Raw genomic sequence first — 20,080 nt, forward strand, 5'->3', positions numbered from 1 at the left:
GTGTTATCGAATTACAATTTACTTGGCAGGTGCCTGGTAATTACATTTGCTTAAATGCATGAAAGCTAGTGAAATGGTAATGTTATTGTCTCCACCAATCTGTTTCCTGTGATTGCTATCTTGTACTTAATTAGATTTAAATTGAAATATGTCTTAGTGTTAAGATGTAAATGTACTTGATGTGTAACACTACATGAAAACTAATGAATTGTTTCTGGCTATCACATTGTGTCTACATTATGTTTATCCATACAAGATTGGAGAGTTGGAAATTTAAATGAAGAAGGCTGCTGACTTCAAAGCAAGAGCCATTGTTTTATTCAATGGGGTTCACAGCCCCAGGCTGCATTTCCTAATCTTCATCAGCAAAGGAAGCACCCATGTGGGTCAAGAGGCTTGTCAGCTTTCCTTATGTGAGCCTGATGTATAAATACTGATTCAATGGAATGATTCTGCATCTCTGGACTGATGAATTCTGACAGGGTGGAATTCTGAGTGGTTGGACCGAGATTGCTAGATCCATTCTAGGTAACCCTGAGAGACTATTGGAAACCAGCAAATTACTGCCCCTCTGCCATCATATTGGACCTACAAACTTTGATTCATCTGTAATGTATTTTACCTGCTTTAACTTTTAAATAACTCATTTCTTTTTCTTAACTAATAAATCTTTAGTTTAGTTTAATAAAGGAATTGGCTTCCGCATCGTCTTTGGGGAGATCTGAAGTATACCTTGACCTGGGGTAAGTGACTGGCTCTCTTGGGCTGGGAGTAACCAAATGTGTGATGATTTCTTGTTTTAATAACCTTTCATAATTAAGTCCAGTTTGCCTGAATGGTAATATAGGCTGACATGTCTGGGGACTGACTGTGGCTGCATGGTAAGCTAGTATAACGATCCAGGTGCACACAGTTGTTGCTGGTTTGATTAAATCTATTTATAGAACATACCTCCATTTTGGGGACGTCTACCCTGTTTTCTGACAGTCTGACCTGAGACTGTCTCAGCTGTGACCCGTTCTGGACACCGTGACAGTATTAAATAAGTTTTAAGTTGCATGCTATTTTTGCACACCTGGGTGGTGGGTTAGGTGCATATTTTTCTGATACAAAATGCATCTTTGCTTTCCTTTCAGTGCTCAGCCCATGGCCCATCTTTGTGTTGCTTAAACACATGGTAGCAGTGGAGGTGGAGACTGGCACTTTTCAATACAATACCAGGGGTGTAAGGTGACAAGCAGGACTGCAAGTAAGCGACTGCTTTTCCCTCCTGACCTATGGTGTGGTTCAGAATTATATAAGGTTGTACCTGATCACACAGCAAGGGTCTGTATCCATTGATTCCATGGGTACTGTTCCATGGGAACTACAGCTACTGCTATTTAGTGGCACACATGAACACTTCTGCTGGAGTGTTGAATACCGTAGGCAGGACTTTAACTTCCTTTTCTGTGACCCAGCTGTTTAACAGAGACAAGCAAGTTTTAGTTTTTGTTAGCATTTTATTCCCATGAATGATCAACTATGCTACTTCTAAGAATATACTGGAAATGAACAACTGGCCTTTGACTTGGATCCCAGCCATAAGGGCATAGCTAGTTTAGCAGGAAATGACATCAATTTAATAGTTGGATTCATTTTAAATGCCTTGGAGGCACATTATTTAGTATGAGAGATGAGGGTGTTTAAAAGTGTCTGAGGAACAACTAAGTAGGATGCTTTGTGTCCTCTCTAATCACTAAATACTTTAGACACTTCTGCTTTGGGAATATAACTCCCTCAAATGCAGAACATTCCTCTGTGTTAGTCTTGACCTCTGACACTAACTGTCTGCTAACCAAAGAGCATTTATGAAGAAAGCCTGTGGCAACTATCTATACTGGTCCCAGTGTTTCAATTCCATCCTTAAAAAGACAAGAAAATGCATTTCTAACATGACAGTGGGGAAGGATCTAAAAGCAAGAATGGCTGTCTTGTTAAACATTTTCATGAGACGTGATTTAAGCTAATGTTTTAAGCCACAAATCACCTACAATTAAATAATCTAGTTTATAAAAATTATAGTAATTTTATTAAGGCTATTTCATTTACTAGATGTGTTTTTTGATTCTTGGAAATCGTGACTTAAATTCAATTCAGCAATTATGATTTAGTGGTCTTACCCCCATCCTTGTATGAATATTTTAGGTTCTGCTTTAATGACTTCGACAGTTAAGAGTAGTAGTATTTCCCCCTACCTTCCTCTTCCCTTGTTCATACATATTTGCATGATCTCCATGCAGCATCCCATAGTTCCATGATATATGGGGGCAGAAGAGCATTCTGTTTATATATGCTGTCCCTATCTTAGAGTTGCCCAATTCGGAAGAACTGCATCAAATATAGGATTGTGTTTATTGGCACCCAGATGGTGTAAGAGAAGTTAAAATGCATACCAGTAAGCTAAGCATTGCATGTTTCTAGAAGCATGTTTAATATAAGTCAAACTGAATAATGTAGTGGCTGATAACAGGTTTCTTGGCCACTGCAAAATGTGTTTTCTCTTCTGTTTTACAGCCTTAATGGAGTATATTTTAAAAAATTACAATGAAGTGTACCAAAGTACAGTATATTGCATGCTTAATTTAAAGTATTAGGAATACTTTAATTACAAAACTAACCAATGGCAAAGGGTATCATCTGAGCACAGTGACAGGAGCTTTAACAGCTCAATTCCAGTTAAAGTTCCTCTAAAACAGTGGTTCTTAACATGGGGTACATGCACCCCCTGGGGGTGCGAGATACCCTTTCTGGGGGTGCAAAACGTGCCAGATTTTTTTTTAGAAGGTAAATCATCGAAAACACAAATTAAGCACAGGCACATAAGTACAACTACTTTGTTTCATCAAACCTATGTATTTATTAACATTATACTTTAACGATTACTGTAATATACAAACAAAAATATATGTAGGTTTAAAGAACTGACCTACTTCAATGATTTTTTATAAGGGGTGCGAGAATATATTTTGAGAACCAAAGGGGTGCAGGCTGCAGTAAAAGTTAAGAACCACTGCTCTAGAAGCTTTTTAATATAGTGGATCATTTCTCTTGCAAAGAAACATGGAAAACACCCTTGCCAGAAGTTTGACAATGATCACAAATTTCCATCACCAGTGTCCAAGGTTTGTTTCTAAATTTTAGAAGGAAGGCAGTTGAGAACATGCATAAAGAGCAAACATACAATATTCAGGTAGAGTAAGGAGCAAGGCAGCCAAAAGGGGCATGAGAAGCTAGAACATGAATTATTGACAAATGGTGTTATCCACAACAGGAATACAAAACCTTGTCAAGAATACTGTAAACTTGATGTGTGGATTTTGTTTTCGTTAATTGACTTCTAATCATAAAAGCTCTGTAACTCTGACTGGCTACTTTGAATCTGATCAGATTATCTGACAACATGTATCACTTGTATGTACATATGCGTGTATATTATATAGCATCTTGCCTTTCAAAGTACATTTTAAATTTTAATTCTAAATTATTAGAATACCACCTAGAGGCTCCAAACAAGATCAGGGATCCCAATGTGCTGTGCTTAGATATAGTAAGAGACAGTGTCAAGGTTCCTCCCCCACTCTGAACTCTAGGGTACAGATGTGGGGACCTGCATGAAAACCTCCTAAGCTTATCTTTACCAGCTTAGGTTAAAACTTCCCCAAGGTACAAATTAATTTTATCCTTTGCCCTTGGAATATCCACTGCCACCACCAAACTCTAACTGGGTTTGCTGGGAAATGTAGTTTGGACACGTCTTTCCCCCCAAAATCCTCCCAACCCTTGCACCCCACTTCCTGGGAAAGGTTTTGTAAAAATCCTCACCAATTTGCATAGGTGACCACAGACCCAAACCCTTGGACCTGAGATCAATGAAAAAGCATTCAGTTTTCTTACAAGACAACTTTTAATAGAAATAGAAGTAAATAGAAATAAAGGAATCACCTCTGTAAAATCAGGATGGTAGATACCTTACAGGGTAATTCGATTCGAAACATAGAGAATCCCTCTAGGCAAAACCTTAAGTTACAAAAAAGACACACAGACAGGAATAGTCATTCTATTCAGCACAGTTCTTTTCTCAGCCATTTAAAGAAATCATAATCTAACACATACCTAGCTAGATTACTTACTAAAACTTCTACGACTCCATTCCTGTTCTATCCCCGGCCAAAGCAGCATACCGACAGACACAGACCCTTTGTTTCTCTCCCTCCTCCCAGCTTCTGAAAGTATCTTGTCTCCTCATTGGTCATTTTGGTCAGGTGCCAGCGAGGTTACCTTTAGCTTCTTAACCCTTTACAGGTGAGAGGATTTTTCCTCTGGCCAGGAGGGATTTTAAAGGGGTTTACCCTTCCCTTTATATTTATGACAGACAGTCTCCACAAACTGAGCAGGAATGGAAAGTTTCTTACCTGATAATTTTCTTTCTGCTAGCAACATCTCCCACAATTCTGATACATATGGGCTATTCCTTTCCTGTCCGCAGTTTCTGGAGGTGACTCAAAGTTGCAGCACAGCCTATGCTAGCTATGACCCCTTCTGCTGCTTGCTGCCAGATGATTCATTCCAAAGCAGTGAAAAAAAGAAAACTTAGAAAATTATTAGCAACAATAATACTAACTACGTACAGTAGGCCACTGCCTATGTGATACAAATAAAATGCTGCCCCTTGGCTGTGAAGCCATTCAGGATGGGTACAATTGTGAGAGATGCTCCTAGCAGAAAGGAAATTAGCTGGTAAGAAATTTTTCATTCTGCAGCCCAGTGTCTCCCTCCCACAATTCTGGTGCATATGGGAAGTAGCGAGCAGTGAACAAGTGTAGGGAGGGATAAAAAAGTGAACATAAGATCTGGAAAAAATGAACAGTAAGGTGGCAAAATCTGTAGACAATACAAAATTACTCAAGATAGTTAAGTCAAAAACTGACTGTAAAGAGTCACGAAGGGATCTCACTAAACTGGGTGACTGGTTGACAAAATGGCAGAGGAAGATCAATGTTCGTAAGTATAAAGTAAAGCACATTGAAAAGAAGATTCCCAAATATACGTACAAAACGATGGGGTCTAAATTAGCTGTTATCACTCAAGATAGGGATCTTGGAGTCATCATGGATAGTTCTCTGAAAACATTTGCTCAATGTGTAATGGCAGTCAACAAAAACTAACGTTAGGAACCATTAGGAAAAGGATAGATAATAAGACAGAAAATATCTTTACACCACTATATAAATCCATGGTACACCCACACTTTGAATACTATGTTCAGTTTTGGTCACTATCTCGAAAATATTTATTAGAATTGGAAAAGGTACAGACAATGTCAACAAAAATTGGGGGTATGGAACACCTTCCATATGAAGAGAGATCGAAAATGAATAGTCCCATTCTTTTTAAAGAGAGTCAACTAAGGATGGGTATGATAGAGGTCTATAAAATCATGAATGGTATGGGAAAAGTATATAGGGAAATGTTATTTACCTCTTCACATAACACAAGAACTAGGGGCCACTTGATTAAGTTAACAGGCAGCAGATTTAAAACAAACATAAGGAAGTACTTCTTCACACCATGCACCATCAACTTGTGGAACTCATTGCCAGGGGGTGTTGTGAAGGCCAAAAGTATAACTGGGGTCAAAAAAGAATTAGATAAGTTCATGGAGGATAGGTCCATCAGTGGTTCTTAGCCAAGATGGTCAGGTATGCAACCCCTTGTTCTAGATGTTCCTAAACCTCCACTTGCCAGAAGCTGGGAATGGACAACAGAGGATGGATCACTTGAAATTGTCCTGTCTTGTTCATTTCCTCTGACAAATCTGGCACTGGCCACTGTCAGAAGACAGGATACTAGATTAGATGGACCACTGGAATGTTCCCGTACAGCCGTTCTTATTTTCTTAAGATATCAGGAAGGCACAAACACCCCTTTTGAACTGCTGCAGTGGCAAAAAGTTATATTACCACCTGCAGCACCTTCCTAGCAAGGAGGCCTTGGTGGAAACAAGTCTTAAAGGGTATGACAGCAGTGTTAGCCAAATGACCATGCGGCTGCTCTGCAGATTTCTGCAGTGGAAGCGCACACTCTTTTGGCCCATGAGATTGCCAGGGATCATGCACCTTGATTCCTTCTTGAATAGGTGCACTGGATGGCTTGTATGCCTCAACAGTGCATAGTCTGTTTCATCTAGAAAGGGATAGCTTGGACACTGTAAGCCCTTAGCACTTCAAGATAAAAAAAAATCAATAGGAAGCCCAATCTCTTTTTGAATTCTGTATGCTTGTTATAAGTTTTTAGTGCTCTTCTGACATCTAGAGTGTGCCACTGCTTCTTGGTTGGAAGCTCTGGTGCTGGACAGAATGAAGGCAGTCAGAAGCTCAAGGGGATGGTTGGTTAAGGCTTTCAACATCAGTAGTAGGTCCCACTTAGGGAAGATCTGTCCGACCGCTGGACTGGCAAGTCTGATTGCTCCGAGAAATCTGGATACCTGAGCATTCTGACAAGGATCCTGCAAATAGTACACTTCTGAGGGCGGATACTGGGCATGCTACAGTGCTGGGCTGAAGGCCCTTATCCGCACCTTTCTGAAGGAAGTCTGGAGTGGCCAGAATCCCAGGAGCCCTTGAATCTGTGATGCATGCTTTGCACAACAAACTGAACTTGGTCCCCATGGAGGAGTAGGTTTTTTGCATGGAAATTCTCCTGGATGAGAGCAGAGTCCTGATCACATTGAAAGATAGGCCACGTGTAGCTAGTGCTTCCCTGTCAGTATCCAGGCTGTTACTTGAAGACTATCTGCATCTGACTGAGGAATAGGCCTTGGGAAAATGATGTCTGGTCTTGTCAGAAGTTGCAATTGTGGTTCCAGATTCAGTTTTATCAGATCAGAAAACCATTCTCTCCTTGGTTGGTATGGAATTACCACGGTCACCCTTGCTTCTTCTCACATTATCTTTTGGACCATCTTTTCTAGGAAAGGGAAGGATGGGGATGCATACAGCAGGACTTTTGGTTTTCTGTGCAATAGAGCATCTGTCCTTACGGACTTGGGGTCTGCTTCCCAGATGAAGAATTTTGACTGTTTTTCATTCTTGTGATTGGCGAAGAGGTCGACTGAGGGGAGACCGAATGTCTGTAAGACCACAATGAAGACTTCCTGGTTCAGGCATAATTTTGAATAGTTGACTTTGCATCTGCAGAGCCAGCCTGCCATTTGGATCAGCTCTCTTTTCACATGTATTGCTTTTAGGGAAGTGGGAGTCTTGTCTACCCATTCCATTGTCTCCATCACTTCTGCATGTAGAGCTACCCTCCTTGTATCCACTTTTTGGTTGTTTAAGTATGCAATGAAGGGGCCATGCTGTCTGGCTGGACCAAGATGTAGTTGCCTTCTAGGGAGCTCTGGAATCTCAGTAGTGATAGTTTGATAATTGTGAGCTCCAAGAGCTTGATGCTGTGGTTCTTGCCCTGGAACTCCAGCTACCTTACATCATTCCAAGTCCCAAGAAGGGCTCACCCTTCCTTCAGACTGTTGTCTGTTGTGAGAACTTGCAGGACTAGAAGTCATATCAGAAGACCCCTGCTGACATTCTCTGGGACCGTCCATCAGCTTGGGGAATTCAGCACATAGTTGGGAACCAGTACCTGGTCTTGCATTTGCTCCAGGGAATGGTCCCATACTCTCAGAATAGAGGCCGAAGACACCTGATATGCAACCTCTCCCACGTGCATCCCTCCTGATTTCGCTAGGATCTTGCTGATGAGCAGAATCGGAGGGAATGCATACATCAAGCTTCCTGCCCACAATAGGAGGAAGGCGTTGGAGAGGGAGCCCTTGCCCAGACCCTGTCTGGAGCAGAACCTGTGGCACTTCCTGTTCTGCATGGTGGCGAACAAATCCACTTGTGGAGTTCCCCACCTCTGGAAGATCGTGACGGCCACCTCCGGGTGGCACGCCCACTCGTGGTGAGAGAAGTCCCTGCTTCGGTGATCTGCTAGCGTATTCCTGGCATCCAGAAGGTGACCCGCTTCTGGATGGATTCCATGTCCGATGCAGAAGTCCCAGAGACAGAGTGCTTCTTGGCAGAGGGCCAAGGATCATGCTCTGCCTGTTGTGTTCAACATCCGATGAAGTGAGCTGTAGCTCACGAAAGCTTATGCTCAAATAAATTGGTTAGTCTCTAAGGTGCCACAAGTACTCCTTTTCTTTTTATAAAGGAGTTTGTGACCCTTGAATGGCACAAAGTACTTGCACTCTGCCTTCTTGGAGACCAGAGGCAAGGAGGAGGGGGTTTTCCAGAGAAGGCACTTGTAATTTTTGCGACCCCCTCACATAGGGGCAAAGCTACCCTGGCCGGGGCTACGGGGCAGAGAACATCAAAGAGGGAGTCCGCCTAGAAGCCCAGCTTGGCGACAACCCTCTAACACTCCTGATGTGCCTTAGCATCATCCTGGGGAACCAGTGGAAGGACCCCCCACTACACCCGCATCTGGCAACAACGAGGAGGAAGCCAGTACCAAGAGGTTCTCCACAAGCAGAGGTGGTCCGGCGGCTTGCTCGCCCACTTCCTCCTGTGCCTGTAGGGTGCCTGCAGCCAAGATCTCTTGAACTGGAGAGGGGGTGGGAGAGGGAGGTAGTCAGTCTCTCTGAAGCTCCGGATACCAAGCAGGAGGCCTGGGAGGGCTGAGTGAATCCCCATGGGTTCCATGGATACCACTGTGCCGGCCACGGAGCCTGAGACCACGGAGCCGGCTGCGGTGCCATCGACGTAGGTATTGGAGCTTGTCCTGCAGCTAGGGAACCTCACTCCGAACGTGAGCTAGATCCCGAGGGGTCGCTCCCCTGCAACCAAGACCAAGCTGAGTGGTGGCTTTGCTCCGATCGGTACCAGCCGCTCCTCCCCAAGTTGGATCTGGCTGACCTCAATGAGCGCATGGATCAGGACGTCGGTGACCAGCAGATCCACGACAGCTCCCAGCCGGTGATCTACGCCTCACACTTAACAAGCGATACCAGGATGTGGAGCAGGACTGGGAACCAGAGTGGGTTTGGCATCATGAAATTGCAGCCACATGCAGTGATGCCACCCTGGGGGATTGGTGACAGTCCAGGGAACAGTACCGTTGTCCCTCGACCTGTCCCTGGAGCAGTATCGGTGCTGCGGAGATTCTGGTGCCAACTCCAAAACTCCTGCTGGGGGGGCATGTGCCTCCAGAGGTCTGCACCTGGTTACTGGCAAGCTGCACCTCGAGACTCTCCGCCCTTGTCCGAGGTCCAGAGACTGGATAGGGATCTTTGCCATATATGTGGAGACTGTGGTGGTCCAAACGCAGGTTTACACCAGGACCCTGCAGGGGCCAGAGTGGGTGTCACCGGGAGGGACATAATCTCTTGCGCCGCTTTCAGGGCCTCCGGGGTGGACGGCACCCAGAGCTGACAAGGACCTCCGTCACTATCCAGGGTAGCCGGCGGTGAGTGGACTGGGCTACACCGCTCAACCTGAGCTGGGGCCCGAGATCCCGAAGGGGGTGAAGAGGGGCCCCAGACAGGGCCTTGGTCCACCTCAGACTTGTCTTTTCCCTTGCGGGAAACTGGAGACCTTCCTCACCCCGTCTTCCTATGCTTCTTGGCTGGAGCCATGGAAGGGGACCGGTGCTGCGCAGACGGTATCAGTGGGGCGCTGCGCACAGAGGTCATGGTGCTCGGCGCCAAATCAGAGCGCCGCTCTGGCATCAGGGTAAGGACAGACTCCATAAGGAACGCTTTCAAGTGAATGTCATGCTCCTTCTTTGTCCTGGGCTTGAAGGACTTGCAGATTCTTCACTTATTCCTAATGTGACCTTTGCCCAAGCACTGTAAACAACTGTTATGTGGATCACTAATGGGCATGGGCCTTTTACAGCTATCACAGGGCTTAAAGCCTGGGGACCGGGGCATGCCCTATCCCAAGGCGAAGTCCCTAACTAACTAAGTCTCTAACAAATAGGGAAACTAAAACTAGGGGAACTATATACAATAATATACAAGAGGTAAATAGGTTTGAGTGAATGAGAAGCAACAGCGCTAGCTGAAGCAGCAACAGTTCCATGCACCGTCACTGGTAGCAAGAAGGAACTGAGGGTGGAGGAGGCCGGCGGCACCCTATATGCCGTGGCATATGTGCGCCACTCCATGGGGTGCCAGAGCCGGTCCCCTACGTATACTGCTGAGGGGAAAACATCTGGCACCAGTGCATGTTGCGAGCACACACGCCTCAGTTGAATGGACATGAGCTATCACTCAAAGAAGAACAATTGTGCCATACCTGTATGGAAAACAACATTTTTACTAAGAGGTTAAGTATAAATGTTCTATATCTACATCTCATTTCACTCTGTTAGCTACATACATGGTTCCTGAAGAGGTGATTGCATAGACAACTGGAGAACTTGCTTTGGATGGATCAGAATGAGGCAGAGATCATTCTCAAGGGAAACCACATAAAAATCTTCCATTCTGAATCCCCAGTCCAAGAACATAAGGATGCTTTTGCAGAGGGATAAAGGTCAAGTCTGTAGCTCTTAATATAAAAAAGGTATCAAAGGATAACCAGGTGGCAACTTCACAGATGTCTGAAATTTTCTTGAGTTAAATCAGTTGGGATTAAGTCCAGTGTGGGGGTGGGGAGGAATCTCTCTCCAGCCTCTCTGGCTTGAATTTTACATTATCCAAAACCAATGGTTCCTTTTCCTTGACGGAGGAGTGAGAGCTTTGTAAGGGATTAAGATCTAGGCATGTTTGGTGGGGAATTTTTTTTTTTTTTTACTTTTGTGGGGGTAGAGGGTTGGTCATTTGGGGAAAAAGTGTTGTCATACCCACTTTGGGTCATTAGCTATTATTGTCTAATATCTTTTGAATCTTAATCCATGTAAGGAGTCCTGAACCCTCATCAATTAAAACATAATTGGAGAGCAAGTGCAAGGGAATATCCCTAAGAGACCCACATCTTCCCCTCTGAAGAAAGGGAGGCAGAAAGACGCCAAATTTCTTCCTGACTGATTATTACACAACTGGGATGCGACCCTGGGGCTTTTTTCCCTTTCAAGGTGTGGGCAAGTTTTTTTTATTTACTCCTGAAATGCCCTTTTTGCAGAGGACAATCCGGTTTACTGAGTCCTGAGAGCTGATTCAAGAAGAGGACAAACCCATCCTGGTGGAGGCATCTCTGATGGAATCTGTTGATGTGGCAGGGACCAGAGGCTCTGACAATATGTCCTGAATCAGAACGCCTTTGCCTGGCAGATTGATGGTCCCCATGCTGGAAGCGGTCGTGGAGAAATATCTATCTTTTTGCAGCTCTTAAGTCTCTTTGCATACCAAGCACCTCCTAGTTTTCAGCTTGCTCAGTTTGGTCTGATGGGGGGAAGGAGTGAAGAAATCGAGAAAAGAAGCTCAAAACTCAATTTGCAGTAAACAGGAATTTCAAATGCACAGGGCTTAAGGATCAGACCCACAGTGGGCCAATTTTTAGTATTTAGTTTTTTTCTATAATAGAAAGTCATTGCAAAATTAGATTCTCAACAAGCGATCTCTTTCCTTAAATAATTTTAAGGCCCAGTTAGTTCTGAGCCTAAAGAGCATTTCTTTAAATAAACTGCCATAACTTACACTCAAGATACTACACACGTTATGGACAACCTCCTCTTATAATTGGCTGGGGTTTTGTGTTAATTCCCAACCAAGTATTTAAACAATTGACATAAAAAAATAATTCTCCTACATAGATTGAAATCTGCAAACATTTGTCTTGATCCTCTTATAGTGTACATTTAGACAGATTAATATGTTTTAAAATGTGGAGAGATTAATTTTTCCATACTCGAATAATATACTTATTTACTATTTCATGCAGCCTTAAATTAGCTCGAGGGATTTAGGAGAACTCAGAATTGATTGGAAGGCCTTAAGATTATTCTCTTTTTTAAATGTGAAAAATATGCATGGATTCTGCATAAACAGTTAACTGGCAAAAGTACTCCCATCATCTTAAAAGCTCGTAGTCCACTCAGTATGGCCAAACTTACTTCCTACTCTTATAGGAAGCAAGCTGTGCCTAGTGTAGGTAATGTGTTAGAAGTAACGCACATTTAAGTGAAATCCTGGTCCCAATGAAGTCAATAGCAAAATTTCCATTGACATCACTGGGCTCAGATTTCATCTCAGGAATTTTGTGGAAGTTTAAGATTTTAGAACAAAAGCATCCAACAGCCAGTTTGATGTATATTTGTGGTCTGAATGGCATATTCAGATCCTGCAGAATCTGGGTTTTTTTTTTGTTTCTAAACAATTACAAAGATAACATTGAAAATATGAACTAAAACCAGTGTCAAAGGGGGCATCTGAGTCTGTAGACAGCTTGAAACAATGAATTTTAAAAGGTGTGATCTCCCCATTCCCAATTAATTTTTTTGTATAGTTATCTCTATAGACACTTGAAATGTCAGGCTTAACTACTTTAGTACTGATCATTTTAGTGGATAAAATGGGGAAAGAGGAAGAGAATAAAGCCTGGAGGGAAGAACAGAGTTGTTGCAGAAAATGAAATGCAGACATGTAGTAAAGACAAAGAGAAATAGAGAAAAGATGGGGAAAGAAGAGAAACACAAGATAGGAAGAGGATGGGTCATAAAGGTGAAGTTAATTTTTCTACTGAATGAGACAATACTAAGGTACTCAATAAATAACAACTGAAAGTTTAGGTAATACATCATTGCCATTTACCTCTGATCTTTGTACAATCTCCCACTGACATCAGTGGGAATCTCACTGTGGATTCCTAAATTGATAACCCAGCCAAGAGAACAAAGGATTTTGACCCTCTTCCTCCAATTAATTTTACACTCTGGTTCTAAAACATGTAAAGAAAAACAATTCCACAGAAGCAAAAAGAATTTAACATTGTTTTGCCCCCCTGCAATGGGCAAGAGAGGAATTTTTAATAGTAATACCATAAAAATAAAGAGTTATACAAAAATCAAGTATTTATTTATGAAGATTAGAAATAATGTACATATTAACTTTCACTTAGTGCTAAAATAATTTAATTTTTAAATTTTTCCACCTGAGCTTGCTATTACTCAGGGGTTGGAAATCCATCTCTCTCCAATAGGGTAACTGAAAATTATAAGTTTCATTTGATCTGTAATACCTGACCTGTTATACACACAGACTAGTAACACTTTCTAGCCATTGTCTCTGGGGAAAAAAAACACACCGTATTTTGCCAATATGGTGCTCCCTCTGACAGTGGAGCAGAGTATGGGGAAAATCTAGGTATATATTGTCCAGGGAGATCACACAACAAATCATCAGTGTCAAAATGACAATAGTAACAGTACTTAAGGTTATTCCATTTTGTTTGCGTGTGTGTGGCAGGAGTGGGGGGGGGGGGGGGAGAGAGCAGCCTTAACTTTTGCACAGTTTTATAGTTAGAGAAGATAGCAAAATTCAAAATATGAATGTGTCTGCTAGAAAGATTATGGTACAAACTCTCCAGTTACAAAGGAATTCCATTATCCCTTTGAAAAAAAATTAACTTTTTCAATGACGTGTTAAAGACCAGTTTGCCTTAATTTGCAAAAACTATTAAGATAGTTCAGGTGACACTGGTTAAAAAGTGACAAATGGAAACTTCAACATGCTACCAGTTTTATTCTAAAAATGTGAAATATTCAAACTTGGGCTACTGACACAATGTGATTATTTAAATACAGTCTAACTGGTCAACTGAAAATGAAATACAATCTTTAGTAGGGATAAATAGAATTATTTTTAGTGTGTAAGTGAAGAGCTAGAAGCAGGTATTTTCAAAACACGGTAATCCTTTTAACTGCTTACACCTAACAGCCAACAATTAATATGGCAAGGCCTCTGATACATGATAAATCTATCTTGATTTAAAAAAACAAAAACCATCTTCTGGGCCATCCTCCGTATACTTTGGTTGAAATTTTTAAGATAAAGTGTAATTTCTGCAGCAGGTAACTTTAAAAATGAGGAAACATATAAAAGGAAATACATAAACATCTCATCTGAAATATAGGCATGTTTTTCCATCTTCATCATGCAATCAGCATGCTTTTCTTAGGTCTCCCACTTTCTTGCTCCTTATTCAGTTATTATTACATTTTCCACTGTAACTCGCAATTCTGCTGTACAGAATCCAGACACCTACATATCGCATTTCCTGAGGCAGGTTTATTCATCATTATCTGTAGAGAGGGGAAAAAAAGACAAATTTAGCAGATTCAGTAAAACTTAATAAGATAAATAGTTAAGTAAGCAACCATATACGATAAAAATTCTATTACAAAATAAGACTGAAATGAACAACTTTAAAAAAATTGTTAACAGACTTCAAAACAGCACTGAAAGCACTATGCATACAAGCCTGTAAAGCAAAGAATAGCATTACATCTTTACTGGACTAATAAACTTCTTAAGATTGCTGCACTCTATATGGCCTGCTCAACTTAAATCATATACAACAAAGCTGTTATCACAATGAAATCCTTTCACTACTAAGAAAGAGAGAGAGATTACTCGGCCTATGTAGTAACTGGAGTTCTTCAAAATGGATGTCCATATGGGTGTTGCACTTCAAATGCACGCATGCCCTTGCGCCTTTGATCGGAGATTTTTGGTAATAGTGCCCATTCAGCCAATACATGTGCCCCCACACGGAGGATATAAAGCATTGTGTGGGCAAACTGGCCTCAGTTCCTTCTCTATCGTAAAGCTCCACAAGGGGAAGGAGGAGGGGTAGTGGAGCACCATTAGGTAGACATCTCGAAAAACTCTAGTTACTGCACGAGGTAAGTAATCGCTCCTTCTTTGATTACATCCTTAGGGGTGCTCCACTTCAGGTGACTCCAGTACAGTACCTCCCTAAGGAGGAGGGAGCTTCGGGGCAGAGTTCAGTACTGAAGAGACAACTGCATTGCCTCCTGCAACATCTGATCTAGCAGCATTAACCAAAACCATAATGGTTGGAGAAAGTAGGTGCACATGTCCAGGTTTCAACCCTGCAGATTTCAGCAACTTGAACATATTTGAGAAGCTACAGATGTAGACTATCATCTTGTAGAATGAGCTATCACTCTCGGGGAAGGCTGATCAGCAGCCAACTCATTCCAGGTAATATAATATAACCAGAGATCCATCTTGAGAGTCTCTGCATAGAGACTGGGGATCACTGAAATCTGTTTGCAATTGACACAAAAAAGCCTAGAAGATTTTTCTCAAGGGTCTGGTTCTATCCAGGTAAAAGAATAACAGCCTCCTCACATTTACGGTATGGAAAGAAGTTTCTTATCTAGTCTGATGTGGCTTTGGGAAAGTAACTGGAAGGTGAATCGTCTGATTAATATGAAATTCAGAAAAAACCTTTGATAAAATGTGTTTGGATGGGGTCAAAGTAACACCTTTTTGTAGAGAACACTGAATAGAGGGTCTTCCATTAGAGCCCCCAGTTCCCTGACCCTAAGGGCAGAGATGATGGCCACCAAGAAGGCAGTCTTCACAGATAGATGTAAGAAGGAGCACATAGCTAGTAACTTGAAAGGATGTTTCATGAGGCAATTAAGAACAAGGATCTCTGGTTGGTGGGATGAGATTCACTCGACCTCTCAGAAATCTCACTATGATATAATGGATGAAGATCAAAAAACCTTCTAATGGAGAGTGAAAAGCTGGAATCGCTTCTAAGTGAACCCTGACAAAACTCAAAAAAAATCCCAATCTTACTAACAAGTAATCCAAGACTCTGGAAAGAGAAGAATGAGCAGGGGAAAGCTTTCACCTATTACACCAAAGATATGTCCATTTCTGGAGGTAATTATGTCTTATAGATTCTTTTCTACTATTCATTAATACCTGTTGCACTTCTAAGGAACAGGAAATCTCTAACCTTGAGAACCACTGAGGAGCCATGAAAGGAGAGGGGAATGTGTCTCCCGCGACAATAGATATAATACATGCAGGCCATGCTGTCTGTCATTATCTTGATTGAATTGGCTCAGATTAGAAGGAGAAAATGAAAATGAATATTCCTGACTGCTCTCAACTCCAGAAAGTTGATGCAGAAGAGCTGTGCTTGCAGTGACCATTTGCCCTGAATTGTGTGGGGTACCAGCTGTGTCCCCTATCTCAAGAATAATGCATCTGATGTTATCATGACAGTAGAGGGATTTTGGATAAATGTGGCTCTGGCACCGATATTCACAGGGTCTTCCATCAGTTGAGTGACTTCAGAACCCACTGGGGAACAGATATAAGCTTGTCCAGACTGTGCTTGTGTAGTCTGTAGCCCATCTGAAGCCATCACTGGAGACACCAAAGATGTAACCTGGCATGCTGAAATACAAAATACAAGCTGCTATGTGCTCCAGCAGTTGAAGACAGTTTCTCACTGCCAACTGGGGAATGCACTGAATTCTTGAGATGAAATTCTGGAAGGTGAGAAATCTGTTGGAAGGGATAGAAGCCCTGCCTGCCAGCACATCCAGAAAACCTTCTATACAATTTAGACGCTGAAGTGGTATCAAAATGGACTTCTTGAGATTGAGCTGGAGGCCTAGGCTGCAGAATAGGGATTGTATCACCTGTACCGCTGATAATACTTTCTGATAAGGGCCGCCCTGAACAACTAATTGCCTAGATAAGAGAAGATGATTATGCCTCCATGATGAAGGTGTGTGGCTGACTGCTATAACCTTTGAGAATATCCTTGTAGCCAAGGAGAGGCCAAAAAGGAGCACCTGGTACTGGTAATGGTCCTAATTGAACAGGAATAGAAGAAACCTCTTGTAAGAAGGTTGGAATACCACATGAAAATGTGTTCTTGTAGGCTGAAAGTCAAACCAACCTCCAGAATCTAGAGAGGAAATTGTGCGTGCAAGGGTCACGATCCTGAATTATTTTGTTTCACATATGTGTTCAGATGTTTGAGGTCTATGATTGGCCTCCATCTTCTGTTTTTTGGAAACCAGAACATACTTTGAGTAGAATCCCTTTCCCTTGTGCTATACAGGAACTGGTTCTATGGCTCCTAAACACAGAAGAGAGGCAATCTCTTGTGTCAGCAATTGAGCATGAGACAGGTAGCTGAAAAGGGATGGGGTAGTGGGCAAGGGATGGAATTGAAATGAAATGGTGTAACTAGATGTTATGGTTTCCAACATCTATTTGTCCGACGTTATGTTCTCTCATGCAGCTTGAAATTGAGAGAGAGATGGTATCCAAAAGGGGGATTGACCATAGGATGGTATAGCAGTAAGATCTGTCAACTAAACAGTTGAGACTCCTGTCCAAGCCATCAAAACTGGTGCTTAGAAGATGTGAATGGTGGGACAAAGTAGCTGTGGCAGAAGCTGGCTTCTTTGAATATCTAGGTCTCTTGGTTGGTAACTCAGGTGGCCTATGGAAGTTAGAAAAACGGTGTAGAAGAGACTGCTGTGAAATCTTGAGACCTGCTAAACCTTCTTTTGTTCACAGGTGTATAGATCCTGAGGGATTTGAGCATGGTCCTTGAGTCCCTCAGAGGGTGAAAAAAGTCAGTGGTAGACTTAGCAAATGGTTTGGTGGCTGTCAAAAGGAAGGTCAACAGTACTCTGAACCTCACTAGGGAAACCCAGCAGCTGCCGCCAACATTCTCATCACATCACGCTCATGGTGGTTATGGACTGTGCTGCAGTGTAGGTTGCATTTAAAGGAGGCATGTCTGTAATGATATTTTTGCCAAAAGTTGACCTTTCTGATGCTCAGCTGGTAAGTTTTGAATAAGAGAATTAAACTTGTAGTTTAAATAACCATATTTTGACATAGGCACCTGGTGGTTCGCAACTTGAAACTGTAATGTGGCCGAGGAGTAGGACTTACAACCAAAGAGGTCAAGTCTCTTGTGATCTTTGGAGAAAAGGGCAGACTTAGAATTGCACTGCCTACCTTATCCATTGATGGCCTCCACTACTAAAGAGGTATAGGGTGAGAAAATAAAAGCTCTGAATCCTTGACTGGGACATAGTACGTTTTAGCTGCATATTTGCAAGTAGGTGCTGTGGTAACTGGAGTCTGCGAGATAATCTTAGCAGGCTCCGGCAAAGTTCATTGACAGGGATGGCTACGCATACAGGCTGAGCTGTGCAAAACGTTCAGGAGTTTATGGTTAGAATTCTGGACCTCCTCCAATGGAGTTTGAAGCATACTGGCAATATGCTTCATCAGCTCCTGAAACATCCTGAAGTCATCCGCCATGGAAGGTAGTGAAGGCATGATGGCTTCATCAGGCAATGGCGACAAAATATTAACAAACAGGTGTCACCTCTTTGTCAGCCCTTGCCTCCTGCTCCTCCAAAGTCTCCCCTCCTCTGTTTGGGAGGATGAGAGAGGAGGTTGAGAAGAATGAAACTGTGTATGCTCCCTTTGGGAGTGAGTAGATGCTGACCTAAACTGGAACAGGTAAATAGCCAGAGGATCCCAACAAGCCCACTGGGGGAGGGTCCAAAGGGCATAGGAAAGACATCAACCACTGGTCATACTCAGTGGGTGGGAGTTGAGGTCTTGTTTCTTCTATAGTGTCAGTACATGTGGGCAAATGATGCCTCCTAGAATATACAGGAGAACCCTTTACTAAAATTTGTGAGTCAGAGTCCTCTTCAACATATTCAGAGGGAGGTGAAAACAGGTGGGTGGGTGTGAGAGAGAGAATGGTTTGCCCTGGATGACTGAAGTTGGTGAGTAAAATGGCCTCAATGACAGATGTGGAGTTGGTGACCCAGCAGACTGCAAGATGACCGGTATGGTTTAGTAACAGAGATCCGGGCTTAGTGGAGACATGGTCTTTAGCATATCTAAACTCTTTTGGAACCATGGTATATAGGTAAGAATTAGATGATTTCCTGTGAAAGCCAGCTTCACTATCGATAGTACAGAACCCATATGCCTGATAGGAAGATCTGGGTCAAACTCCATTGGTACCAATGCAGAAGTACAGGATGATCGTATAGGTATCAAAGGGATAACAGAGTCTGAATACACAGATCTCTTTCAGGCAGAACCTCTAGTAACCTGGGTACGACTGTCCAAAATTTAAGATATCCTTGGTACCAAATCCTGTTTTAAGGTCTGGCTCTTACAATATGCTTTAGAAGACTTCACAATATTGGAGCCACTTGGAACCTCACAGGAACTCTCCCTTTTGGACCCAATGTCTCAGGGCCTTCTTGTGGAACAGTGTTCAAGATTTCATAGGAGAACTAGTGCGCCTACTCTTTTTATCAGTGGTCTGAGACTTAATGAATACCCCAGGCTTGGAAGACAGTCCTCAGCACACTGTTCTTAAGGAACCCATTCATGACACTGGGAGAACCTCTTGTTGAGGGGGTCAGCCAACTGATTCTGGGAGCCCAGTAAATGAGCAGCAATGGGAGAAATATCTTCCTTGATAAAAAAAAAGTCCCAGAGATTCATAGCTTCCTGGCATAGCTGATCGGACTGTGCCCTGACCTGCCAGTTTAGTATCTTGTGGTTGCATTGTTGGTCTGTACCTAAACCAAGAAGCCTTTGATGTGAGGGGTAAAAGCATGGTAAAGCCTTGTAAATTGCTCAAAGTGCAAGGACACATGACAAGCAGCTTCTCACTCTACCTTTAATGTGTGGGTTCACAATACCCTTAGGTGCGAATCCCACCCTATGAGACAATCATTGGTAATGACTGTCTTGGTTGGGAGGGGGCAGGAAAAAGGTGCACACACCCCCTATATTATATATTTTCCTATTTAACCACCGTTCTAGGGAATGTAGGACTGCAGGAGGAATCCACACCAATTTGTCTAGAGCAGTGGTGGACAACCTGCGGCCCATCAGGGTAATCTGATTGCAGGCCACGAGACATTTTGCTGACATTGACTGTCCGCAGGCACGGCCTCCCACAGCTCCCAGTGGCCTCAGTTCGCCAATGGGAGCTGTGTCCAAGGTAGGGTCTCTTCTGAATCTTAAGTTCAA

General features: G+C 42.7%; 1 protein-coding gene across 9 annotated transcripts in view; it reads right to left on the bottom strand.

Moving 5' to 3' along the window:
* Window positions 1–2,456: 2,456 nt before the first annotated feature.
* NEK1 (NIMA related kinase 1) overlaps window positions 2,457–20,080 on the bottom strand; it is a 144,859-nt gene continuing 127,235 nt past the window's right edge. For all 9 annotated transcript variants that reach the window (XM_048847672.2, XM_048847673.2, XM_075127796.1 and 6 more), the window contains one exon: window positions 2,457–14,289. In XM_048847672.2, the coding sequence (XP_048703629.2) occupies window positions 14,276–14,289 (14 nt within the window). In that variant the 3' untranslated portion in view covers window positions 2,457–14,275. The remainder of the gene's footprint in view (window positions 14,290–20,080) is intronic.

The sequence above is a fragment of the Caretta caretta genome, chromosome 4, assembly GCF_965140235.1.
Source record: "Caretta caretta isolate rCarCar2 chromosome 4, rCarCar1.hap1, whole genome shotgun sequence".
Taxonomy (NCBI): domain Eukaryota; kingdom Metazoa; phylum Chordata; order Testudines; family Cheloniidae; genus Caretta; species Caretta caretta.